This window comes from Ailuropoda melanoleuca, chromosome 14 (genome assembly GCF_002007445.2).
Source record: "Ailuropoda melanoleuca isolate Jingjing chromosome 14, ASM200744v2, whole genome shotgun sequence".
NCBI classification, from domain to species: Eukaryota; Metazoa; Chordata; class Mammalia; order Carnivora; family Ursidae; genus Ailuropoda; species Ailuropoda melanoleuca.
The window spans coordinates 32,938,875-32,965,973 of NC_048231.1; the positions used below are offsets into that span (position 1 = coordinate 32,938,875).

The window sequence follows — 27,099 nt, forward strand, 5'->3', positions numbered from 1 at the left end:
CGGCTAGGAGATGGTTACAGTAACAGAATATCAGATAATCCAAAATGTATTTGTTATTTTAAACACTTATTATTAATGATGACTTCTGCCCTACGAAACAAGTCCGGTGGTCTTTGGGGTAAATGTGAGAGTAGGAAGCGTGGGAAACAAGCATTTCAGGGAACGGGTCACAGTCATAATTTTTAAACAAACGACATGATTTTGAATCTTGAAAATGCTCAAGTGAAACTGAGTGAAAACTTTTTTAAAACTAGAAACTCAATGCAACTGCGAAAATGAAACAAAAGAACCGCACTTTTAGGCTAAGATGAAAATACACAGCAAAATTTTTGCTTTTGTTTGAGACTCTTATGGGGGACAAATACGAGCAAATATTTTTAAAATGAGTCCTTCAACCTGGTAGGGCTCTAACTAGAAATCCGACTCAGGGACATCGTAGTGCATGAATCCTGCCAGGATGCCACACACGGAGCCAGACAGCATGCTAACAGGACGGGTTCTGACTGCTGGCGGGCCACGGCCTAGCTCCGGACAAATCCTTGCTGTACCGTCAGCCGGGCCGCCTGCATGTGCAGTGGGCACCCTTTTGCTCGCCTATTTTATCATACAAATCCTCTTTTGTCTTAGCCCCGAACATAAGGAAAGCAAAAATCTTACCACTAAAGTGAATGAAACAAAAAAAAATAGACTCATTCTAGATAGAATCTGACAAGGGTCCGCACTCCTTTTGAGAAGAAAAACGAAAGCAGTGTCCTAAGTGGGAAAGTGCATAGTGCACGTGGGAAGGGGGGCTAGCTGATCTGAGGGAAGCGGTCATGGGAGGAAGTGAGCAGAGAGCCCAAGTGGGCCAGATTACAAGGTCTGGGAAGGCAAGCAGAGGAATGTGCATTTGATGTGGCAGGAAATAAAAAGTCAGAAAGGCTAGATTTGTATTCGGTTCTAACCAATACTAACTGCTTTTGGGTAGCACTGTCTTCGTTTTGTGGAACCTGGCCTTCCTGGAACGCTGGTCTCCTCTTCATCATGTAAATCGAGCTCTTCTTCATACTTAACAGTCTCTTTCCCAACTGGCATCAAATGGTCATCCAGTTCACCTATGGAATGTAGACAGTAACATAAACAATCCAGATGTTGCCTCTCTCATTCCTGAAGAATCCAGAGCACGTCAGAAAGCACGGGAAGGGGAACCCAAGCTAAAGCCTCTATACTTTTCACATCACAAACTGATGGGACGTGATGCGCCAGGCAGTCGACTTTGGCGTCCACATATTCAGTGTGAGCAGGGCCACAAGTTCTGTTCTAAGAAGCAAACGTTGCATCTACACAAGGCACAGCACAGGGACTGCAGCGCAGGGTACCGGGACAGCGCCATATGCTGATGTGGGTGGGGGGGCTGCATGTCTGGTGAGCAGAGTATCACGCAGACTCGTGCAGTCACTGTGCGGGACACCGGAAACCACGGTACACCGTGTGTCAACTCTACTCCAATAAGAAAAGTTTCTTAAATAATACTGAAACAGAAAAGCAGCACATAACCACTGTTTTACAAAGTCTACGGAAAGTAAGACTTCCATTTAAAAAAATGGATGAATCTGTAAACCAATTTGAGAGCCTGACCCAGTGAAACACAAGTGTCCGTGATTCAGCAGTGACAAGAAGACCTCTCTGTATTGATGAGGGGTCAGTAAAGGGAGCAAATACACCGCAGCTGTTTGCAGTGACCTGCGGCGATTGGAGAGCTGGTCCGTGTCACAGGACCTTCGGGTTACATCAGATCTCCAGCCGTCTTCACCACCGCACAGCGAGAGCAACAAGTTCACAATACCACAAAATCCTTGGGGACCTATCAAGTCCTTGATACCCTTTTGTTAGACAATGTTTTCAACTTTATTCTTATCTGCACGTGCTTTTCAAACATTCTTACCAATTTTGTGCAGTTTTTCACAGCAAATGAGAGCTACAACTCTTTCGGCCAATCGGACACAGCTCATTGGTGGACCCTGAAAGTAACAAAAAACATTTCCACTGTACGTGCGCATAGCTATCTATCATTAACACACAACATTTCTATGAAACCAGTATCTTTAAAGCTGAACTTTATGAGAGCAAAGTGGTTTATTTTGCAAAATGCCAGCAAGTTTGCCAAAACCCTAATCTCCACAGTTGAAATAGCCATTTTTAAAAGTCCTGCCCAGTAAAACCTAGGTAAATTATAATGAAGATCTGACAATTTTAATGTATACAAGTTTCAGTAAGATTTTAATGTAGCTTATTTTCACTAATCTACAAATAAGGAAAAAACAAAGATGTGTCAAAACGTGGCTGTAACATACACGTTAACAGCACTCAGAAACTTTCATGTGCAACAGAAATTAGTCATCTTGGAATATCTCAGAATCAGTACTGGGACCAAGGACGGCAGTTACGCAAAGGCAGATTTTCGACTGAACAACAAAACAGCTAGAGAAGCCCAAATATATTTAATAAATAAATTCTGTCCCTGTAAGTGTCTTAAGCCACAGCTGAATGTTGATATCAGTAAGATCCTAGAGGGAACTTCAGATTATCTACTCATACAGTCTACTGAAGGTCTGAACATGTAGTGGACCACAAAGAGATTTATAAACCAATGCTTGAGAACAGGTTTAAAGCTAAATTTCCCTATAACTTGGGCTGGCGTAGAGAAGCTGAAAAACAATCCATTAATGACATACTTTAAAAGCACAATCGTTTCTTTTTCTAAACTTACAACAATGGACGCTCGGAGAGGTGAGTTAATTGGCAGATAAAGAGTTGAATAAAATGTACCATCAGGCAACTCTCGGGTTCTACATTTAGGAGCTAGGTGAGTAAACGGATCACTTGGTAATCTAGCACAGTATCTGTGAAGAAAAAGAAATTCTGATGCTAAATCTACACCTGAGAAATGGAGGAAAACAATCTGTATTGATATTCACAGCCTCAAGTTTAATTTCGCATGTCCCTCTTCCCCTCTACCGGACTGGTTTTTATATGTGAAGTTTGAGCTTCACCACACTGAACTTTCAATAAGATGGAACAGTGCTGTCCCACAGAATCCTCTGCAATGACGTTCTGTGTCTACGCTGCCACTGAACCCTTGAAATGAGGTGAGGGAGCTAGGAAACTAATTTTTAAATTTTATTTACTTTTAATTAAAATTAAAACTTGAATTTAAGTAGATAAATATGTCCTATGCGACCACAGAGTACAGAAAATACTGTTCAGAAACCACTAAGAGAACACGCCGCCACTGTTTGTTCCTTGATAGTGTCTATGCAGCCACAAACTCTCAGGGCCCATTCAAGGAAGGCATCAGAAGAGGCTGGAAGGACAGCCCAGTGCGGACACAACTGAAGGTATCAGAACAAGACCACCCCCCTCCCCCCACCACACCCCCACAGCAGCAGCAGAAGGTGCTAGCAATAGCAGGGCAGGGCAGGAGGCTAGCTTCAAGGGTACTGAGACTGAGCAAGGAGTGTGCTGGAACAGGAAGGTCATCGGTGGGGGCAGGACGCGCATGAGGAGGGCACTGGAATGAGCAGCCACCCTGTAAGGTCAGGAGCTGAGCAGTAAGGGCACCCAAACACAGTGGGAGCCCTGCAGAGAAGGAGACTGGCTACATTCAGGGAGATTGGACATAAAAGTAACGATTCTGAGGACAACGGGAGTCCTATCTCTCACTATTGAAGAAGCCAGAAATAAAGATGAAAGTGAGAAAAGCCAGAATGAACCCTGTGGTGCGACAGTAAAAGTGGAGGGAAGACGACATAGATAGACACAGAAATAAATAAAGCTGTATGTGAATACACGCACGCACACGTGCTCACGCGCGCGCGCGCACACACACACACACACACAAATGTAGCTTCTAGCTCTAAGGAGCCTGGCGGCAGCAATACACCAGAAGCAATGAGCACACCCAGCGCTCAGTGCCCAGATTTTGGTTTCTAAACACCAGTCATTTGCCACTCCAAGAAACCAGAACCATTTGGAGAAATAGCCAAGGCTGGGGCAGGGAAAATAGAAGTTGAGGCTAGTAATCTTAGTATGCCATAAAATAGGGAAGTGATCAAGAATAATGGTGACCTAAAAAGACAAGCTTGAAGGGGCTCCCACTGGCCAAATCTGACATAATTTTAACATCAAAATAATAAATGACAGTAGCCAGATTATAACCCATTGAATAAAACAGAACTCCATCAGTTCATACTATATACAAAAATAAAGAGAATAAGTTAAGTGGAGAAAAGAGAAAAAAGCTCTTCGTTCCAGCAGAATGCCAACAAACAGAAAGAATAATGGAATTAGAAGATCACCTTTTTGCAGACACCACAGTAATAATCAATTCACACAAGATATACCAATGGATACTCGAAGTAATGGGTGACACTGGGAAGAGGGATAAATGTTATACTGTCTCAAACTACCGCCCCATGAAATAACGCACTCATTATAAATGGAGAAAAAGCAACTTGACAGCAGAGAAAGCTGGCAGACCTTTCGTGAGTGATCAGAGCCGCCACCACGAGTAAGAGCACAAACCAACATCAAGCGCACCCAGGAGGGTGGGATGAGAAGAAGTCGGCATCACTTCTGTGATTCGTAGCCCCCAGTGCATAACCTGCAGCTCAATTACCAGCAAATATCAGATAAAGCCAAACTGAGAGACAGACTATAAAATGATCGGCCTATAAATCTTCAAAAGTTGCAAGGTTATTCAGGTCAGGGAACGACAAGAATGGTTCCAGGTTGAAGGAGACTAGAGAGAGAGAAAAACTCATACAACCCTTGATCCTGGCTTGGAATTCTTTCACTACAAAAAAACATTCTCGTGAAACCTGAATGGGTCTCTGCAGGTGAGGGGTAAATGGGAGTTCTCTGCAGTATTCCTGCCACATTTTAAAGTTTGAAATTGTTTCAAAATAAAAAGTTAAAAAGAAAATCTTATATCAGTTGCTCCTTTATCTTGCCTCTGCACAAAATTTATCCTGACACACAATCTAGGTATGTATCTGCTTTTCTTCGTTCTCGGAAATGTTATTACCAATTCAGGGCAAAGTAAATTAGAACATAATTTAAAGAGCGAGTTAATTTATCATAATCTTTTATCATAGCTAATGGAAAATTCAACATCCTTCAACATTCATGGCAAAAAACAACAGATTTCAGAATAAAAAAAATTAGTGAGCACTACAAAATTATGTAAAATATAATTAAAATAAGCATGCCTTAAGTCAGCCTTGCCAACAAAAACTAAACATTTATCGCTGCACAATACTGTTTTTGCCTTCTGATCAAAAAGAAGAACGAATGGAAAAAAGCAACTTCTTTTCTTTCTCCCATCAAAATAGTACAAGCCATAAACAGAAAGACTGGTGAATATTTGCAAAAGGTAAACACTACAATACTCACAGGTTTAGACTTAAATTTTGCAGTACTCCTAGGTTTTTCCATGCAAGTGATTTCATATCATACCTATTGATGTGTCCAATAGCCGTGTTGATTGTGACTCGTGGACCACCATCATCGGGCCTCAACACGTATGGTGGGAACACATCGTCATCATCCACAACAGGTTCAATGTCAGGCTCTCCAGTGTCAACTGACTTGGAACACTTGTTTCTCAAGATCTGAACGTTGTAGAAACAGATTTTATGATGAGAGCAAATATTTTCTTTGCCACATGTCAGGAATCTGCCTCTGTACCTACAGAAAAAGCTCTCCCTACACAAAACCGCCCTCTCTCCTAAACACACTTTAATACTCCAAGTCACCTGATGCAGAAACTCCCTCCCAAAGCAGTCCCCCAGCTCCAATCATGTGGAGACACTCGCTATATGCGCACAAGGTTTGCACGGTACCGTACCTACACGCGCGCGCACACACACACAAACACACACGTACGTGAGCATACATGCACACAGACAGGGACTAAGTCATCACCCTCCAATTACTCCACAACTCGGTCACTCAACTGTGACTACACTGTCCGCACTAACAGGACATTTTCCACGCTTCTCCCCCTATAACCCACATGACCATTTTCACTGTGAGCTTTCAAACACTTTGTAAAATACTGCTGGCTCTGTAATTACTTGACTTTCTTACAATGTACACACTGCGCACCCCTGCTGAGACTATTCTCCGTAAATAAAAAGCTGTTTTTATTCCTCTGCACATAAAATGTAACTTAGAAATATCATACTGACTTTTGGACCTTACCTTTTCAATAGCTTTGTATGTTTTAAGGTCTTCTTCAAAACTTTTTATTTTGTCTGTATCTGCTAACATTATATAATTAGAGATCGGTGCCCTTGCTCTTCCCTTAGATTGAACATAGGATCGATACTCTGTGGGCAAATCAAATCGAACCACCAAGTTGCATTTTGGTATATCAACACCCTCTTCCACAATACTTGTTGCAATGAGGAGGTTGGTCTCATGTGCTCGAAATTTCCTAAGGACCTAAAAAAAGTCCACCACGAAAAGCAATTCTAAGAAATTTCCAAAGGAACAACATAGTACAAGTAAGTGACAACTGTCATTTCTTTTTTTTTTTTTTTTTAAGATTTTATTTATTTATTTGTCAGAGAGAGAGAAAGCACAATCAGGGAGAGCTGCAGGCAGAGGCAGAAGCAGGCTCCCTGCTGAGCAAGGAGCCTGATGCAGAACTCGATCACAAAACCCTGGGATCATGACCTGAGCGGAAGGCAGATGCTTTATCGACTGAGCCACCCAGAGTCCCACGACTGTCATTTCTGACACATACTCTGGGTACACTAAATCTTTCAGCGCAGGCTAAAGAAAATGACAACGCCATACAAAATTCAAGATGTGTGAACACATGGGCAAAGAGACTCTGATTTAATGACAGTTTTCAACTGAATAGGACTTAAAAAACCAAAGTGACTTTTTACCATACATAAGTATGTACAAATCACAGAAAGCCTTCGGATTGAAGAGGCTGGCTTCCTCAATGGCCACAAAAGAACCTAACCAACAAAGCGACCAAATGAATCCACTTCTGGAATCCTGCTGATACTCTGACCCTCCATGGTAGTGTCTTATGTCTGTGAGACTGTGCCAACATCCCTCCAAAGACATCAAAACTCTTTCACTAAAAACCCTAAAATGCTTGTAACTTAAAAATTACAAGTAAGGCATTACTTATTTTCTGGCATCTTGGGACATTTGCAACTTAAGGAATCAGAACTACTGATTAAAAAATTAAGTGAAAATTTTTTCATATTAAATTTAAAATAACATCATTTCTCAATCCAGGGTAAGTAAAGTAAGTTGGCTTTTAAACAGATCTATCACACTGGCTGGCTACTGGACTCCCCAGACTTGGAACAGTATCAAAAAGGTATAACATAGAAAACGAACTTCAACGTGACTTATTCTACCTTTAAGTTAAATAACAAACTTCAAATAAAAAGTTTTTGTTTGCCAGCCAGAACACTATATTAGGTTTCACATCTTTACAATGCTGACTCCTGTATTAAATCTTAAAATGCATGAAAAAAAAATAAGCCAGAATCTTTAACGTATTCAACCAAGGCAGGACTTTAAATGGAAAACAAAACACTTTCTAGGAAAAAAAATTCATTTTGTTGCTCAGTCATATGGAGTCAACAGGAGTTATGGTTATACATGCTTTGTTTTTCTATGAAATGCCATCAGTCCAATAAAGGAAAATGAAAAGGTTGATGGCAATTAAGAGAAAATTGATTTACCAGACAGCTCTTGTAATTCTGAACATATGAATCACTATATAGCTACTTCATAGGAGACAGCTAGTCTATCTACGAGCAAATATTCTATATTACAAAAAAAAATGCCGAGCAACTATGCAGAAAGGAGTTCTATGAGCAGAGTTTATATATATTCTGAAAACTGTTATTGTACAATTATTTCAACTTAACTTACCTCTTCCTGTTTTCTGAATTCTGCTTCCATCTGTTTGTTCCGAGGCTGATTCTTTCCAATGCCATGTCCAGTTATAAAATTGCTGCTGATGTAAGCCAGCTCTGGATCTTGTTTGCCAGCTTCCTTTATCAATCTAAGAAAATTATATACATTTGGAAGTTAAGCATTGCTGAGCAAAAAAAATTTAAACTTTTGTCTGTAAGGTCTCCCTGAAAATGGAAATACACGTATGTTTTGCCAATATACCTAACAAAATGGTCTTGGTGCTTTTCTTCAACTGGCTTAAACAGAAATCACTGCCACTCTTCCCTGTGTACATCTGTGGACCAAACACTTACAACACCAGATACAAGGCTGATCTATACTGATGAACAAAATGGTCCTGGTACTTCAAACTTTCTAATTTGGCTGTGATGATTTACTAGAAACGTGGCCCTGTAGGGGACAGAGCTAGGCAGAGAAAAACACGGAATCCTCATAAGCCTTGGCTTCAGGCCAGGACCTATGATGAAAAAGCCACGCACACTTCTCTGAAAGCTCAGTGCACTTCCCCGCACCCGCACACAACTTGCGGTGGCCGTCCCGCCCTTGTCTCCGCGGCTGGGCTTAGACAGAGTGAGTACCAACACCGGATGCCAAGGGGCGAGTCTATAGCAAGGGAACTTCCTTCTCCTGCTACACAGACGAAGAGAGCTCCTGCTGTGTGTGGAAAATGGCATGGTTATTTCTTTTAGTCTTACCCCAATACCCTTTTTATCATGGAAGCAGAGCTCTGGGGCAAGAAATGCCCGTCTGCTGAGGAGCACCTCCATTCCCAACACTTCCCTGCCCCCAGGCCGCCGACCAGAGTTCTGCACCGCCTGGCAGCGCCAGAGTCCGCATCCCACCCTGTCAAGAAAGAGAGAGGCTTCCCAGCTCGTCCCTCTTCCTGCCTGTTCCTCTGTATTAATCCAGAACGCTAGTAACCTAAAGCTGGCCCTTCTAGCGAAGCAGTGGAAAAGAGCTACAAGGATGGGATCACATTACACGGGGACAGAAGGTTAACAGTTACTGTTGCCGTTACAGCTATTTTGGAAATATCCACATTCAAAAACTCAGCACACAGGATAAATGGTTCCACACCTGACATAAGTGATTCCAGATGGTTCTTCTGAAGTCATACACATAGTATAAATTCCTAATAGAAAATTGCGTTTTTAAGTCAAACCATTTTTTTAAATACATGAAACAGACTAATATCAAAGAGCTGGAAGAAACCTTGAGTGGCCATCTAGAGTATCTTCCTGCCTCCAAATCAGCCAAACACTTGCGTGTCTAGGTTAGTTTAAGAGTCTCTTCTACATTCAAATACTTAAAATGTTCAGAATCAGGAACTTCCTTAATATGTTCCAAGCTTTGTTTAGTTATTAGAATAAACTTATGATGTCAGTAGCAGAAAGCAATGTTACATGCAAACAAATCGCATGCCCCAAAGTCTAAATTATGGAATTAATTATCTTTGAAATATGTACTTCCAAATGTTAGTTCACGTAAATAAGCATTGATGTGAATGTAATAGAGGCTAAAAAAAAAAAATGCATTTCATGGCAGGCATTAGGCAAATTAATTAATTAGGCAAAGAATGTATTTTACTTTGCCAAAATGATCAGTCCAGCACATTTCAGTTAACTAAGAAGCAGAAACACTAAGAGTAAATGCATTTCTCCTTAACGAAACACATACCAATACTGCAGAGAGCAGAAGAGAAAATACACACATTAACAAACCAAATCTCTTATAAGCAGTAACTAAATGCTATATATCCATGCTGATGATGTTTAGAGAGAAAAATGTCTTTTTCCGATAAATTAAGGGTTGTCTAACCACATTCCTCAGACAAAACTATAGGCTTCCAGAGAAACAACAAGGTCTATAGTGGTCAGGGAGATTACAAGTGAGTAACACAAACTGCCTATAGATTTCACGGTACCATGAACTGATAAGACAAAGTCTTACTTGTTTCTTTTCATTTTTACACTGAGTTTATGTGAGCTGCTCTGCAAGCAAGCGATCCGACAAACCCAGCTGATCTCTTGTGCACAGAGCTTCTGAAACTGTCAGCAGCTAAGAAGCAGTTTTTTTTCCTAATTTCAAATCCATCAGAGACCAGCATTTTTATAAAATTCCATGAAAATTTACAAAGAAAATAAACTTTAAGACATTCAAATTCAAGAGCCAATTGTATTATATTCAGTGGACGTAACTTGCTGTCAAAACTACGAGCAAATACGGACGCTGAACTAGTAGATGTATCAGAGGGAACCGGGATTTGACTAAATGTGCTCATTTACACAGACAACCATAAGGGGAAAAGATTCAAAGACACAAACACATCATTTGCAATGTCTGCCAAGTACTAAAGCATGTTATCAACAATAGCTTTTAATAGTATCCTTACTTCTTTTATTTCGTTATCAATGTGAGAAAATCAAATGTAATTCCTCTGTGATCTTAACAACAACAACAACAAAAAAAACTATGATAGTTACAGTACACAGATCCTATATGTCCAAATGTGTACATAAAGCCCATAAGAAAATAGCACCTACCGTATCAGGTGATAAATTTTTATATACGTTAAAGAGACAGACTACTACTATTTTTCAAATGAAGAGCCTGACAGAGAAAAATTTCTCTTTATTTAAAGCTTTAAAAAGTTAAAAAACTTTCACAAAATATACATCTAAAAAAGTAGGTAGAAATGAACCAGGGCTCCTTTGAGAAATGGTTGATTCTACAGCTGGGGCAGCAAAAATACAAGAGCCTGGATTATTTTGCAGGCCAGAAAGTCAGGAAGTGCTTAAAAAACAAACAAACAAACAAACAAACAAACAAACAAAAACCTAAAACCCCAGGCTGAGGGCCTGTCCAAGGAACATAGGGCTAAACTCAAAGAGCACCCCCACCCTCCCCGTGGCCCACAGTGGAACAATCTAAACAATAAAATAAATCACCTACTATCAGATTATAACCCGGAAGTGTAAAATAAACAAACATGACTCCACAGTGATAAAAGAACATAAGTCAATACTATTAATAAACAGGATCAAAGAGGTGGTTGTCCTTACAGAAGAATTCCAATAATAAACATAAATACACCCCTCTCCAGGAATGGGGTTCAAGCCCTCCCTCCCAGGATGAGCTAGACTTGGTGACTTGCTTCCAGAGAAGAAAGTGAAGAATAAAACAGTAATAGTGTCACAGTGGAGAAGCCTGGTAAACACTATCATAACCATGTGATGAAGTTTCCCATCACCAGTGATGTCTCATGTCCATACCACGAGTCCCCCCTCACCCCCGCCCCGATACAATGTGATGGGAAGGGCACTTCAACTCTGCGGTGTTCTTCCAAATCCTAAAACTCTATTTTAATCCTGAGAAAAACATCAGACAAATTCAAATTGAGAGCCATTCTACAAAATACCTGACCAGTACTCCTCAAGACTGTCAAGGTCATCAAAACCAAGGAAAAACAGAAAATATAGGAGACCAGAGGAGATCAGGGACACGCAACAACTAGACCCAATATGGTACTTTGGATTAATGGGAAAAGTGGTAAATGAAAATACAGTCTCAAATCTGGTTAATAGTAACGCACTAAAGTTAGTCTCCTGCTTGTGAGAAGGTAAGTAGCAACATACAATGTTAACAGGTGGGGGAAAGGGGAGCTCTGTATGCTCTTTGTAACTTTTCTGTAAACAAAGTTAGGAGGGCAAATAAATAAACAAAATCTTAAAAAAAAAAAGTTAGGAGGGAAATGGAGGGGGAGTGGTAGACAGAGGCCGTGAACCCAGGCTTGTCAGACGGACGCCAGCGTCACACAAGACTAGTAAATCCCACAGTGAAAAGAGCACCAGACTTGGGAGACCGGAAGCCCTTTTCTGCCTCTTGATATCTGTGTGATTTGGGGAGGGTCACAAACTGAGTCTTGGCTTCCTCATCTATAATATAGTAAAAACATTTATACCTTCCTCCCTCGTAGAGTTGTAAAACTTAAAAAGATACCTAAAGATAAGTTATAAACCATAAAGCCCTACACACATAAGGCAAAAAGGAAATCTATAAACATAAGACTGTATGCGTAGATTATCTACAGAAGTAGCTATGATTTATTTTTTTAATTAGGAGAGGACAAAACTGCCCATGTATCACAATAGCTTAGACTCCCATGAAACTGTTCACTGAGGGTTTTCCTCCTATTAAACTGATGGAAGGAAAGAATCTGGATTTCAGGAAGTTTTTCTAAGCTTATTAAAAAGCTTACTGGAACAAGACCTCTATTGTATATTTAATTAGCTGCCCATAAAGTCAAGCCTCAAACTGCTCTTGATTCATCATCCAACCGTAAATTCCAGCCCCATTTTATGAAAGTTGATCACAATTAATCTGATCCTCAAAGTCAATATGAAATAACTGATTTTTGATAAACCTTTTCAGGCTAATATTCCTGCCATGAAAACTGGCACATCTCTACATTTAAGAATTCATGCAGAGAAGAGGGAAAAGAAGAAAATATGCCATTTCTTCTTTCCAAGTGCCATAAAATGTATTTAACTCTTAAACCATCCTGTACGGGGCAGGGAGCATGTCTATAACAAGGTTTGGAACTGTGCTGATATTAAGCTTTTCTGACCCCTGAAATGCCTTTTTCCCCCATTCTAAGAAATAATCCTGATGGTCAGGCTCTCCCTGGTCTGTCTCCTGGCCGTCTTCCGCATGGATTTTCAGTGTTCTCTGACGCCCAGGGGCATTATGACTGCAGAAGGAACTGGAAACTAGGAGGTAGGATATCGGGATTCTAGAATTGTCTCTGCCACTGCCTAGCAATTTAACTCAGAGCAAATCACTTTTCCTCCTGAGGCCCTTTCTTTTTTTTTTTTTTTTATAAAAATAAGTAGGCTGGATTAGATAGTCGATGAGTCCCTTTCCAACCTTAAACTTCTGATTCCAACGTAATTCACTACCTAAAGTTATTTTACTTTGTATTCATCATAGAGATCAGGCCCAATGACTATGAAAATTACCAGACTAAAAACTGCCAGATGACTACCCCAGAGTCCAATTTCTCATTACTCCAGTAAGTTTTCAAAGCCCCAAAACAGTCAGAAGCAGTTTAGGAAAAGAAAAAAAGAATCCCAAATTACCACAGGAACCAAAGCTCAATTTCCCCTCAGAGATGACTACTTGCACAACTGGCTCTTAGAGATCAACTCTGGCCAATTAATGGATCTCATAGAGCAAGAGATCACGGTCTGAAGTACAAACTAAGGCCCTTTCTGGCCCCTATATACTGCTGCATCTGTACACACACCAAAAGAACCATACATTCCGTGACCACTTGGATTTGGAGGACAGCTCCTTGGCCGAGTCGCCGTTCAAGAAAAATCAACCTCTACTAAAGAAGTGGATGGACATGGGAAGCCACAGCCTAACTGGGATGCACCGTCATCTTTTGCCAATAACCTCTGAATTTTTCCCTAACATTCTTATATTCCTCTGGTTCTGAAAATTTAAATATATATTCTATGAACCAGTCCAAATTGCAAATCCAACTGTTCTGAACTTTTTCCACTTTGAACTTGCAAACTTGAATCAATACTGGTTAAGATAAAAAAGCTAAGAACAACAACAAGGTAGCCACAGTAACTCCTAGGTACAACTGAGCCTCAGATTACCTGAAGGAGAAAGCCTGGTGTGAGATGCTCAAGACAGGGCCTAATACACAGTCGCAGATGAACCATATCTGAGTTGAATCTAACAACGAAATGCAAAACAAAACAAAAAATGCTTTACCTTAACGTAACTTCATCTTTCTACACTATTCTAAATGGATTAGAACAGATTAGCAACCTCCCAAGAAAAGAAATATCCCAGGTCCTGTCAAATCCAGCCTTTCGGGAAAGCTACAGTCGCACCAACGTCCTCCTTGTCGCTCCCAGCGCAGCATTATGCATGAATTACGATGGCACCACACGGAGGACGCTCACCGAAGCCTTCTGCCAGCCTCGGAGCTGTAATTACAGCACCGTACTTGACGAAACCAAAAGCTGCCCGTTGCGCTATGGGAAAGGATGTTCCGTAATTTTAGAGATTTACCTGTTTAAGACAACGGCTGTGTATCTTCTTTCCACGAAAATGATTCCACATAAAATATTGGTAAACGGAGAAGGAAAATTTGTCTCCGGCTTTTCTTTTTCTTCAATTTCTTCATCCTCATCGTCATCCTCAGAATCACTCCAAGACACATAATTATCCTGATTCCTATTATTATACCACTCAACACTTTCAAACTGCTGTCGCTCATACGGTTTGTATTTGCGTAAGATTTCAAGCAGTTTTATTACTTTAGGAGTCACAAATTTCAGGTCAAGTGAGGCAGGAGAGAAGTGCTCTTCACACAGTGCATGTATTTTCCTTAGGAAGGTGTCTGTAAACAATAGAAATTTCCTGTGCAGCTCCTCTTGCTCGTGTTTGATGTATTTCTGCAGTTCTCTTACCATCATCCCGGCTACTTTATCCGCACACCAGGGGCCCAGGACCACCAATACCGCACGACAGTCTGAGAGGATCTACACAAAAATGGAAAGAACCAAATGCTGAACAGTAACCAGGTAGCATTTTCATATGAGGTTTAACTGGGATTTAAGTTGTCTTCAATGCGCAACTTCAAAACAAATTTTCCCCACTAATATAAACACCGAGGTCAATTCCTCAAGTTTGGCGGGGGAGGGGAAATGGCCAGGGGTCTTTTCAATCTTTTTCCTATATAAATATGCCCAGAAGCATCCTTTCTTTTCCCCCCAGAAAAAATAACAGAAAATAAAAGATGCAACTGTATAAGGTTAATAAAATTTAATTTCGGGTCTGTCATTAGTTACAAGTAGAACGGAGTCATTTACTTCCAGGTAAACATGCAAGGAATTACATAGTAATTTTATTTGAGGCATGTAAGAAGAGCAAGACGATTTTCCTTGCACCTTAAACACGGAGTGCCACATCTTACAACTCCAGCTCCGAGCAGAATGTATATCCACAACGAGGCTGTAACCGAGGAACTGGGAGCTCCGCAGGCAAATAAAAGACAAATTGGGTGGAACACAGACTTAATGAGAAATGAAGGACTGAGAAGAGTCTAGGCATTGCTGCTCCAAAGCAAATCAGCAGGAGAGAAACGGAGACTCAGATTCGACAGGATTATTCACAAATGGCTGCAAAATCCTAGGACGACAGGTCTCAAATTTTAAGGAGTCGGGATAACTGGAGAACTTGTCAAATCTCGAACAGCTGGACCCCTCCACCAGGGCTTTAGCAGGTGAAGGACGGGACGCCTGATCTGCTTTTCCAACAAGTTGCAACTCGGACACTGCTGAACTGGAGTCCACACTTTGAGGACCACTGATCTAAGGGATCTCCTCCCAAAGCTGTACCACTCAGATCGACAGGCTCATATCCAGTTAATCACACGGTAACAGCAGAAGAATTCACTCAGTCCGAGGGTTCGAGCAGGGACTCACGCCATGAAGCCCAACCCATCTCCTTAAATCAGGGATCTCTACATTTAATTATCTGTTGGGTAACCATAACCTCAACCCAACACGATGTGTTTAATGAAAAATGTCCAAGGAGATAAGAAGATAAGGCCTTAAACTAAAACATACAATAGCCTCATCAGAAACATGTTTTTGTTTCAATATTAAAAACAAACAGAAGCCTTTTATTACGCTTTCTCTACTTACGCGTACACGCTTACCTGTTTAGAAATTAAAGTAGAATCCCTCTCTTTCGAATGCACAGGTATGTTACAGTCGTTGATAAAGTTAAGTGCTTCCTCTAGCTCCAACAGCAGTCTGCCATAGAGGCCACTTCTGTCTGTGAATGGCCCACAGTCTACCACAATCTCACACGGTTGAGAAGTGTATCTTTAACAGGGGAGACAGAAGTAGTCACTGCCACCAGAAACTCACTACAGCACGACGATCCATTATGACGTGTCTATACCTTGGGATCACAGGCAGGCTCACAGTGGTCTTCCTAACAGGGTACTCACTGTTATCTGTGCCTGTTCTTGCTTGGAAGGGCTCAAGGAACGACTGCCTAAGGCCGACATGCAGAGAATGTTGTGACTCTTGCCATTACCTTATTATGTCAGGATTTTTGTTTGGGTTTTTAAGTTTAGACTTTCAACTTTTGCCTCCTTGGGCATCAAGATACTAAAACAACTCAATAATGATTACTTCTCAGGACCAGAAACGGATGGGGGGCAGATCCTAGAGGGAAAGTATTATTTAATCTATCCACTTCCGTACTATTTGACATTTTTAGCATTTGCAAATATCAGTTTTATTTTAATGTGTTTTTAACGTATCCTTGTAGGGAAAGCTCACCTAACTTTCAACCAATTATGGTATCACCCTTGGCTCTCTTAAGCCTTTCATAAAATATGACAACCAGAACAGCACGAGTATTCTAAAAGTACTAACAATGATTAAGGAAAAGAAATATACTAAAGACAGTTCTCATTATTCTCAATCAGAACTTAACCAGAAAGCGAAGCTTAGAGAACTAGAAATTATCAGATTCAACACATCACTTATCATTTTTACTTAAATGCTCTAATACCGCTACTTCCGAAAACTTCAAGTGTACGAGCCTACCAAGCTAATTCGGGGCAGAGAAAAGCAGAAGTAAAGCCTTTTACTTCCACCTCAGATCGTTTAGGCTCAAGAGTCAGAACAACATGTCCATAAGGTCCTGAGATTTGTACTTCGTATGGCATTTGAATCCTTAAGTTCCATGAATCTGAAGCATCACGTTTTCATCTCATTCTACAAAGAGAACTTTCCCCAAGTTCCTATTAAACGGCAGGCGCGCTGCAAGATGTTTTCCACGTATCGACGTGATGATGATCACCGAGGAATCCCCTAAAACCACCATCAAGGCCATTTTACAGGATCCGGGAGAGCACGTGACTCACCTGAAGTTACACAGCTTCTAGTTAGTGGAGCCAACATTTCAAAACCCGCCTGGTTTAGCTCCACACCCTGAGAAATCAGTTTCTCTAGTTATTATAACTGTTCCAAGAACCACCACTTGATAATCTCTAGCCCTGCTAAAGACTATATCTAATAAGGATATAAAGATACTTTAATATGAACTGAATTGTATTTACTTAAAAGCCTAATTTATTTAAGCTCCCTTCCACCAACTCAAATCAAAAAGTGTGTATGTGTGCACGTTTCACTGAAACACAAAACAGCCACCTTCTCAAAAAGAGACAAACCTGGAAAGCATACATGACTTTCTCAGACACTCACACCCGTTTCCAAAACTACAAGGCGTTTCCAATCATTTTAAAACATACTGTAAAATATTGAATTCTGTCAATAAATGAGTGCTCTTTCAAAGCGTCCCATGGGACACTTAGGTCGGAACAACCAAGCACACACGGACAGAAAAGAACACAAATTTCCTGTCCGAGTTCCTAGTCCTCGTCAATATCCGCGACCAGGCGGGCCGCGCTTCTGCAATCTGCTCTCGGAATGAAGAAACCCCTCCATCTGCTGCTGTCTGTGGAAACAAGGTTAGATCCTTGCCCTCGTGGGCAACTGTCCTGACAGAATTCCCCGCCTCACTCATTCCTTGCGGCAGCCGTGCATTCACTTGAACGGGCGCCCGCCGGGAGAGCCCACGGAAGGTACTGAAGGCCGAACCTCGGGGGAGCTGGCCGCGCAAGAGCCGCCAGGCCCCAGCACCTACCTGTCCAACACCACCAGGTCAGTTGCGGTCTCAGCATTACTCTTCAGAATCTTCTCCAGTTTCTGAATCTTTTCTTCCAATTCCTCAGGATCGCATTTCCCATTTAAAATGGAAGCAGTTAGTCCCAAAATACGAGGACACGATGGACAATTCTCACAGAGCTAACACAATAAAAGATACTGACAGTAAGGACTTCATTCTGCCAGGCCGGAACAAAAGAGACACTGCCAAGCTAACACAGGTCAAGAAGACAGACGGATACTAAAAATATGACTGATGGAATTACTGTAGCTTGTTTAAAAGACCTGCTTATCAAAAAGGCACATTGAAATATGCTATGAGAGATCATCATCGATTTATCACAGACTATGTACTGTTTATTTGTATCGCTTTTAAAATTTTATTCTAGGTTTAGATTTACTGTAGGTTACTTATGACAGTTACCACAGATTTAAGTGAAAATTAATTTAATATTCATTCATTCATACATGGAACCAAGTTCCCAAAATCAGTAACTAATATCACTGCTTTTGATATATAAAAACACCACTCACTCTCAGTAATTTGACTTGAATTAAGACTGATAAAATCTAGGGGCGCCTGGGTGGCACAGCGGTTAAGCGTCTGCCTTCAGCTCAGGGCGTGATCCCGGCGTTATGGGATCGAGCCCCACATCAGGCTCCTCTGCTATGAGCCTGCTTCTTTCTCTCCCACTCCCCCTGCTTGTGTTCCCTCTCTCACTGGCTGTCTCTATCTCTGTCAAATAAATAAATAAAATCTTTAAAAAAANACTCACTCTCAGTAATTTGACTTGAATTAAGACTGATAAAATCTAGAAATTTACCTTCATAATTTCTCGGTAGGGGTGGTCTAGGATTGCAAGATGACACTCATCAAACACCAAAAGGTTAATGTCTGACAGTGATAAGTAACCATTTTTCAAAACATTCAAGGCGACATAACAAGTCATAACGAGAACCTAAAAGAAAACTGGCATCAGTATACAAATGTGCCTTTCACCTGCCTGGATACACACTAAATCAGATTATGGAAACATTATATTATGGGTGAGAATTAAGAAATTCATTAGTCAAAATTAAAACAAAAATTTTAAATGTATGGAAGCTTAGACTTTGGAACCAAGAAGCAGAATTAGGAAAATACGGAAAGAGATTATGAGAAAAAAAATCCTTGATAATAGAGACCATGTTTTTATGATAAATTTACTAAATCCACTTCAGGTTTTCAGGCTCCTATAGCCATATTTTGACTGATGAGACCTATCAGTTTAATCAACTCACAAAACAATTCACACTGTTTTCCTCTTTTTCCCCATTAAACTGACAAGATTTTTGGAGGAAGGCACAGACTCAGTATTCTTTTATAGTGTCATCACTCATCACTGTGTGGACACTGAAGTGCTTCATGAGGACTCAACCCCACAAGAGAGACACACTCGTCACTGCGGACTGCTCCAGCTTTATGAGGAAGCACCTCCTAACCACTTCACCCACCGCCACCCTCAGCACGAGCCGCCTCCACAGAAACGGGTCAGTTAGAGGATGTCTCTCAAAGACCCAAAGATCTCAACCAAGAAATGTCTCCAGTTTCAAGACCTTCAACATAAATTTTCTAAGAAGCAGGTTATCTACAGTTGGAAACAGGTCATCAGAATTTGTGTTTTTCAAGCAAGGAAATCAGAGTATAGAGCCGATTCTCTTCTATGCAGTAAGACAGCCATATACGTGACTCTTTATTTGGTTTTGGTGTGAGCCCTCCAGTGAGAAAGAGGACATAGGGCTAGTTTCTAGGAGGATAAAGTACAGGGAGTAGAGTTTTCAAGGCTACAGGTGATCTCATGAACGAAGCCAAGGACGCGTAGGGATTTAAAAAGTGAAATTTCTCTAAAAAGTGAAAGTCTTACCTGGTGCTTCATAAACTCCTGGCTCCATTTCTCTTTTGTCCAAGATGCGTTTACTTCGAGGTCTGAGTATTCCCCAACCTTGAGATCTGAATGAGTTCTGACAGCGGACACTTGCTGAGCAACCTGGTTTGCTAATTACAAATGGAATACTCCATGTAAATATAACAAAGCTTACCTAGTTGGCTCTCCGGGCGACCAGTGATTAAGACAGCTACAGAAATCTTGATTATTATGGATCATACCTAACCCCCAATTTTTCAGATAGCCAATTTAAAATCCTATTTCCAAGGTTATCCCCCTGAATGCATTTACTAGACTCAAGGTCCTACCCTCTGTCATTCCCTTCAGAAAACCTTATACCACCTTCCTTCTTTATAGCTGATTTTCCCCAACCTAAGAATATAACTTCTAGGCTAGAATGGGAACTACTCCAGATCCACCCCTCCTGTTTTCTTCAATAAAATCAGATTGTATAAGACCGTTTCATATANTTCACCAAGAAATAAGACCGTTTCATATATATTTAAAGTACATGAGAACATCACGAGCTGAAACAATCTTAAAAAAAAAAGAACGAGCGAGCAGTGGCAAGGTTATACCAGGGCCCTAGCAGCTTCGGTTCACAGAATCAGAATTCAATGCAATTACAATTAAGGAAAGAGCTGAAGTTTAACCCCTGTGGAATAAAATGGCTGACACTTAAAAGAGGCATACTATAAAGTTAAGAAATAGGTCAAAATGATTTTTCTGCTACCAGAATTTCAAAAAATACATTATTTCTCAAACTCTCTATCCTTTCAATAATCTAACTTAATGCCCACAGAGAAAATGTGCTTCATCATAAAATCTCATCCAATTTCCTCCATGCAATTTCATAAAATATTTTTTGTATTACCAGAGTTGACCAAGAACACCGTCCTTTTTCCACTTCTGCTGAAGTCTCCCCTGATCTGATAGGACAGCTCTTTAGTGAGTAGTACTGCAATAAACGTCTTCCCTGAGCCAGTGTTTAAACAGACTATGGTATTATGATCCAGAGCTGCTTCAAGCAGTTCCACCTGGAAATACAGTGGGGAGAACAGATTATACACTTCTCATCTAGGGACAAAGCTGGGAAAATTGGATTTTGTTTTAATCCAGGAAATTTCACTGTTTTCTACAATCTCCCTCTGATAAACCTGCCAAAAAATAGACTTTCTAGATCTTTCCATAAGAATCATCATCACAGGCATTAAAATGCCTGTTATTGTATGGCTGTGTTGTGTAAATATGCCTGGAATGGCATTTACGATTTCTTTAAGAATTATTTTTATAGAGGGGCGCCTGGGTGGCTCAGACGTTTAGTATCTGCCTTCGGCTCAGGACGTGATCCCAGCAGTCTGGGATCGAGCCCCACATCAGGCTCCTCTGCTGGGAGCCTGCTTCTTCCTCTCCCGCTCCCCCTGCTTGTGTTCCCTCTCTTGCTGGCTGTCTCTATCTCTGTCAAATAAATAAATAAAATCTTTAAAAAAAAAAAAAAAGAATTATTTTTGTAGGGGACACAAAGCTTCTCAAGAAGAATCTGGATGACCTAGTTGACAATAACCGGGGTCCTGCCAGTTCATGGTAGTTCAAACCAATCTCAATTCCTACCCTGCTCATGAGGACAGACACACCCAAGTGGGTATTAAGGAGCAGTGGAGGTTTTCAGAGGGGGAAAAAAAAATGAGGAACTTCACAAATAAAACTATCAAATCAATTACCCGGCAGATGTTAGAAAAGAAAAGGACTATTAAGAACAAAAGTATTTGGAATGAGAAAATTAATCAGAAGAGGAGAGCTTGAAAAGGTAAATGGGTTTTATATAAGTCGTGTCAACTATATGCTAATTTATTCCATTTTAGTGAAAATGCTTCAGTATTAGTGTTCTCATTAGTACCTGATATTTTCTTGGCGTATAAATGTTATCATGAATTGCTTCTTGTTGCCATGGCAGTCCAAAGAAAGGACCCATTGGTGAGGAGGCAGGGGTCATGAGCTGCAGGCCTGCCATGCTGAGGGGCTGCGAAGCAGGGCTTGTCATTCATCCAGTGCTTCTTTCATTGCATTCTGCTCTAGCACAGCTTTACTACAAAAGGGAAAAAGAATACCATTACACCAGCATGCGGGGTTAAGAACAAAAGAGAGCACAGAAACAAGAGAAACATCAGGATATCATTCCTATGGACCCTTTCAAACTTTTCCTATAATTGTTAGCTTTTTCTTGATCTAAGAGGATCATTTTAAAAAGTCCAGCGTTCGACACTCTCCAACCCAGCAATTCTACACCTCGAAACTTACCTAAAAGAACTAGGCGACTACACGAAGATATAGGTACTGCTGCATTATTACTTGAAAGCAAGAAACACCTTTCGAATGTATTAATAAAAACATGAGCTACATAAATTATGGTATAGTTATACAATGGAATACTCTGAACCCATGAAGAAAATCCATATCCATATTTAGTGATACAGAACTATGCCTTTTCTCATATACCTTTAAAATACAAACATGATGCCTTTTTAAATATCTATGTATACACGAAACACGTCGACATGTGCATATATTTCAAACATTCTTTGTCAATTCTTTGATGCCATTATTGATAAACTTATGCGATAATGGAAGGAAGGCACTTAGCATTGTGCCTGCACATAAGAAAGATTCAGGGGCGCCTGGGGGGCACAGCGGTTAAGTGTCTGCCTTCGGCTCAGGGCGTGATCCTGGCATTATGGGATCGAGTCCCACAACAGGCTCCTCCGCTATGAGCCTGCTTCTTCCTCTCCCACTCCCCCTGCTTGTGTTCCCTCTCTCGCTGGCTCTCTCTATCTCTGTCAAATAAATAAATAAAATCTTAAAAAAAAAAAAAAAGAAAGAAAGATTCAAATGCCTGCCAACATTTTGTCATTTTATCAACAGACCATAAACACACAAGGTCTTTTTCTCAATTGACTACCTATCACAATGGCACAGCTGACCAAATATTTAAATATGTATCTTTAAAATTACACACATCCTAGATAAATAAGATAGTGCACCATTCTGTGAGATTTTCATGGTACATAAGCACTTTTCTGTGTTTCATGTTTGCTTTCCCGAAAATAAATTTGGTTCTATAAAATGACAGACTGAACCTGAGTCTTTTTAAAAAAACACCTAACCTGCAGACAGAGGGTTAGGGTCTCAAACCTCACCATGAAAGTCCACCGGCTTTCTGACTGCCAGCAGAACTGACTTGGTCCCCAAGGAAGTTTTCACCCTCGGACTGCTTCAGTGCTCACTGTTATCACTCTATGAAACTGGAAAGAGAGAAGCCCACTCTTTGTTCCTTGACAAGAACCTTCGAATCTCCCGACACGTGAAATGTACCACCATGATACAGCACAGTGACTTAAGTTGTCCCACCTAATCCAACAAGGAGTCTCAAGTGTAGCCTCTTTCAGGCACAGGCACAACAGCAGTCCTGATTTCAGAGATTAGCTCCGCTGACAACCACTCAACATCCAGCTAACAGCAGTACGATCTCAAGTCAGCGGCAGGGGGCACAGGGCTGTAGCAGCCCAGGACCTCAGCAGGGCAGCTGCCACCGGACCAGACCGCATAACCATTCTCATCATCCTTCTCAGAGGAAGACGGCAAGCCAAGGATTCCAGAGTCCACTCTGACAACTACCAACGCCATTCATGCAACACAATGTGTTCTTTCTCTACTCAACCAAAGCCCCGACAGCCATCTTTTCACCCCACACTTGGCATTCACTTTGCTCAACTCCTTAGGCCCACTGGTCGCACACCCTCAGGTTCACCACTCAAGCTTTTTAACTCCATTCGGCAGCCCAGAACCCAAAGTTAAACCCACCTGACCTACCCTCTGGAGATCCACGGCTGACAGCGCAGGCACTTGCCACCTGACTACCGTCTTTGTGATACCTCTTGACATCTTCATTACTACAGGCTGCCTACTGTCTGGAATTACTTATGCCCAAGCCTGACCCGCTCACTTTTCATCCAAGCCAAATGCTAATCCAAGACCAATCCAAAACATGGCGAAAGGTGTCAGGAAGTAAGCCTAAATCCTGGTAGCTGAAGAGAGTAAAACAGGAAGAAGGCAGCAATGTAAATCCCCAAATACCTCTTGCTACCTCCAAACACCATGTACAGCTAGGAACCTGCAGCACGCCTCCTCCTGCCACTGTCACTGCTGTCACCACTTCTTCTCATAAGGATAATAATATCAATAACTCCAGAAAGACAGTCTAAAAGAATGAGAAGAACGTTCTGTTTCTTAAAACGGAATCTACAGTCTTCAAAAACACATAAAATACAAAGAAAAACTACAGGAATGTTCCAGATTAAAGAAGACTACATAGAGACACAACAGCTAAATGCAGTGAGTCGTCTCAGACTGAGTCCTGTACTGCAGGACAATGCCATAAAGGGCGTCACGGAGCCCCTGATAAAACTGTGCAAGTCACTGAAGCTGACAACTGCACTATGGCTGTTTAAGACCCTTATTCCTAAGAAATATACCCCAAAGCATCTAGGGGTAAAGTGCCACGACATGTACGCAGCTTATTCTCAAATGAGTCAGAAAAAGAAACCACATACATGTAGAGAAGTGTGCAACCAGTAAAGCAGACGGGGCAAAGCAAGTATTCTTTGTCCTATGCTTGCTCTTGTCACTTTGCCACATGTTTGAAATCGTTTCCAAATAAAGACTTTTTAAAAGGAAATAAATAAAAATGACTGGTTGGACTGGGATTTCCCTGCATACAGGAGCTGTAGGTCTCACACACCTGGGTCACCGGCTGTACTAAACCACACCCAGAACATGACAAACAAGCAGTGCAGCTTTGTAGAACGAAAACGGTCATAAAAACCTTCCAACAGGGGGGTGCCCAGGTGGCTCAGTCGGCTAAGTGTCTGCCTTTGGCTCAGGTCATGATCTCGGGGTCCTGGAATGAGCCCCACACTGGGCTCCTGCACAGCGGGGAGCCTGCTTCCCCCTCTCCCTCTGCCCCCCCTGCTCGTTCTCTCTCGCTCTTTCAAATAAACAAAATCTTAAAAAAAAAAAAAGGCTTCCAACAACTTCTGCCTGCCTTTCAAATTTACATCATCTTGCACATATGTGCACAGAGACACACTCGTACACACCGTATTGTTCACCAGCACACATGCTCCCTAAGAGCAAATGCAGGTCTCACTTTCTGCAGCTCTTCAATTTCCTGCTACAACATTTACATAAGTATCTGATAAACCCAACAAGAGATTCATGACTGTCACACAACAACGTACAGAACAGAATCGTCGCAGTTCAAAAGCTATTTCTCTACGTTTTGGAAATCCACGTCCTCTCTGTTTCTACTCGCGATGAGGATGGGGGGTGGGGGGCGATGGGCAGCAGAGGACCTGCAAGGAAACGGAGGACGGCGATTCAACCCTCTCAAAGAACTTCTCCGTAATGTCATAACTGCTCAATTAATCCTCCTTCATTTCATATACAGTGGCTGGCAACAGAGATACACTTTCTATTTAGGGAACACAAAGCCAAGATGAAAAATTCAAAACGTAATCGATAATGTGAAAACAGAAAAATCTATAATTTTGCCAATTTTCATTTTCTTTGACATGTTTAAATAGATTTTTTTCCCTTAACTTGGTCTTAATGAAAAGTTCGAATCCCTGCTGGTCAGAAGTCCCGTCGTCTCACAGATGAACTGACTAATTGGTTAGATGCTTTCGCAGAGCCAACAGACAACTCCCCGTGACTGTTTTTCAATCACAGATTTTCAATGTCTGGCCAATTTACATTCATGAAATCAGTGAGGCTGTTTCACAACTTCCATATATTATTCATTCAGAAATACTGGAGTAAAACACACGAATAAACTCTCTTTCTCTTTCCACATATGATAAATCACAGATTTACCGTTTTAATGTTTGAGATCTCTGTGTTGCTGTTGTCTGAACTGCATTTTGACATTGTGATAGCAGTTTATTGGAAAATCACAGCATGCCCACGCTTCTGCTCTAAAAATAAATGCAAAAATAGCCAAATATAAGATTCCTGCACTTAAACAGAATATAAACACATCTACAAGAAAGCCCTATTGATATGAAGAGTTAAATAAAAGACCATTATGTTGTACTAAATTTTAAACAAAAGACATTTGGGTTATTTTAGGATACGAAGTCTTAACTCTCTAGAACAAAGGACAAGAGAATGAGCTGTAACAATAGCATGCCTAATTGCCAGAGATCTGGCGGAAAGAAAAAGTTAGAGGCAAGTCCAAGGAAAGATTTCAAAATGAATACAAGAAAATCTAAAGACGGTGAAAAAAAAGAAGACAACAAGTATGTGTTATTTCCTAAATTCACGTACACAAAAGAAACAAAGATCACCGTTAAGAGGCACTTCGCTGAGAAATCCAAATCACCTTGATACATGTATGCAACAGGTCAGCAATTTCAATTTCTCAAATGGAATTAAAAACACCACAGTTAAATCCACACTACAAACTCTTTTACAGAATTCATTCATGAATGAAAGAACTCAGAACACAGTTCAACAACACTGTTATAAAGAAATATAAATTTAGTGTGGTTCTCCTCAAAGATTATAAATCAAAAATGAGGGAGGCATGTCAAGTATTGAGACGGAAAGCTTAATTTAATCACCACATGTTGACCTGGTTCGATTTGACCCCGACTCTCTGCTTGTGCTCAGGATGCTTGGTAGCAGTGCCTTCACTACCAGCAGCTCGGGGACAGCAATCGTCACGCACGTCTGTCTCGTCTAGTCGGCGCAAGGGCATGCAAGCACAGGTCACACTTTCTCATTTCAGAGACAAGTTTGGTTTGCTAAAAGGTTAACAAAGCAGAATGGGGAAACCTTAGCACTATTTTAGTATGTACATATTTACCTCAAAACGCTGATTCTAAGTTCTTTCAGTTTCCAAGTCTGTATTAATTCATACCCAAGGTAACCTAAAAGCAATCAGAGAGAGTATTTTAGAACATCAAAGTCATTTTAAAAAAATCAACTTCAAGAAAATTCCTATTTGACAAAATGTTCACACTTAACAGAATAAGATTCCCGATAACTTATTTTTCTACTGAAAGTCAAGAAAACAGTACATGCCTCAAAGAGCTGCCTTTAAAATTAGTATTTATTATGTTCTAATACAACTGAAAATATTTGAAAGTTGTTAGTACAATCCAATGAGATATAAGGGAGAACTGTTGAAAGTAAGTTACATTTTCCCCCAGTAAGTCAGTACACCATGCTCATGAGAGCCGATCTTCCCTCTCCCAGTGTCAGTCCGTGTTTCTAAAGCTACCTCACACTATGACACTTAATTCCATTCTATACCGCCACCTAGTCAGATGCAAACTCAAGACACCAACATG

General features: G+C 40.9%; 1 protein-coding gene across 2 annotated transcripts in view; it reads right to left on the minus strand.

Annotated features, from left to right (window-relative positions):
- DICER1 (dicer 1, ribonuclease III) overlaps window positions 1–26,676 on the minus strand; it is a 49,516-nt gene extending 22,840 nt beyond the window's left edge. The window contains exons 1-16 of one of the 2 annotated variants that reach the window (XM_034643037.1): window positions 26,613–26,676; window positions 25,619–25,719; window positions 24,985–25,098; window positions 21,588–21,776; window positions 20,565–20,727; window positions 19,670–19,800; window positions 18,590–18,724; window positions 17,746–17,906; window positions 15,740–15,908; window positions 14,086–14,558; window positions 7,951–8,083; window positions 6,244–6,486; window positions 5,497–5,651; window positions 2,750–2,882; window positions 1,925–2,000; window positions 955–1,094 (exon numbers count right to left, since the gene is read on the minus strand). In XM_034643037.1, coding sequence (XP_034498928.1) covers window positions 955–1,094; window positions 1,925–2,000; window positions 2,750–2,882; window positions 5,497–5,651; window positions 6,244–6,486; window positions 7,951–8,083; window positions 14,086–14,558; window positions 15,740–15,908; window positions 17,746–17,906; window positions 18,590–18,724; window positions 19,670–19,800; window positions 20,565–20,727; window positions 21,588–21,731 — 2,256 coding nt within the window. In that variant the 5' untranslated portion in view covers window positions 21,732–21,776; window positions 24,985–25,098; window positions 25,619–25,719; window positions 26,613–26,676. The remainder of the gene's footprint in view (window positions 1–954; window positions 1,095–1,924; window positions 2,001–2,749; window positions 2,883–5,496; window positions 5,652–6,243; window positions 6,487–7,950; window positions 8,084–14,085; window positions 14,559–15,739; window positions 15,909–17,745; window positions 17,907–18,589; window positions 18,725–19,669; window positions 19,801–20,564; window positions 20,728–21,587; window positions 21,777–24,984; window positions 25,099–25,618; window positions 25,720–26,612) is intronic. The other variant, XM_002920476.4, reaches the window with a different exon arrangement.
- Window positions 26,677–27,099: the final 423 nt, after the last annotated feature.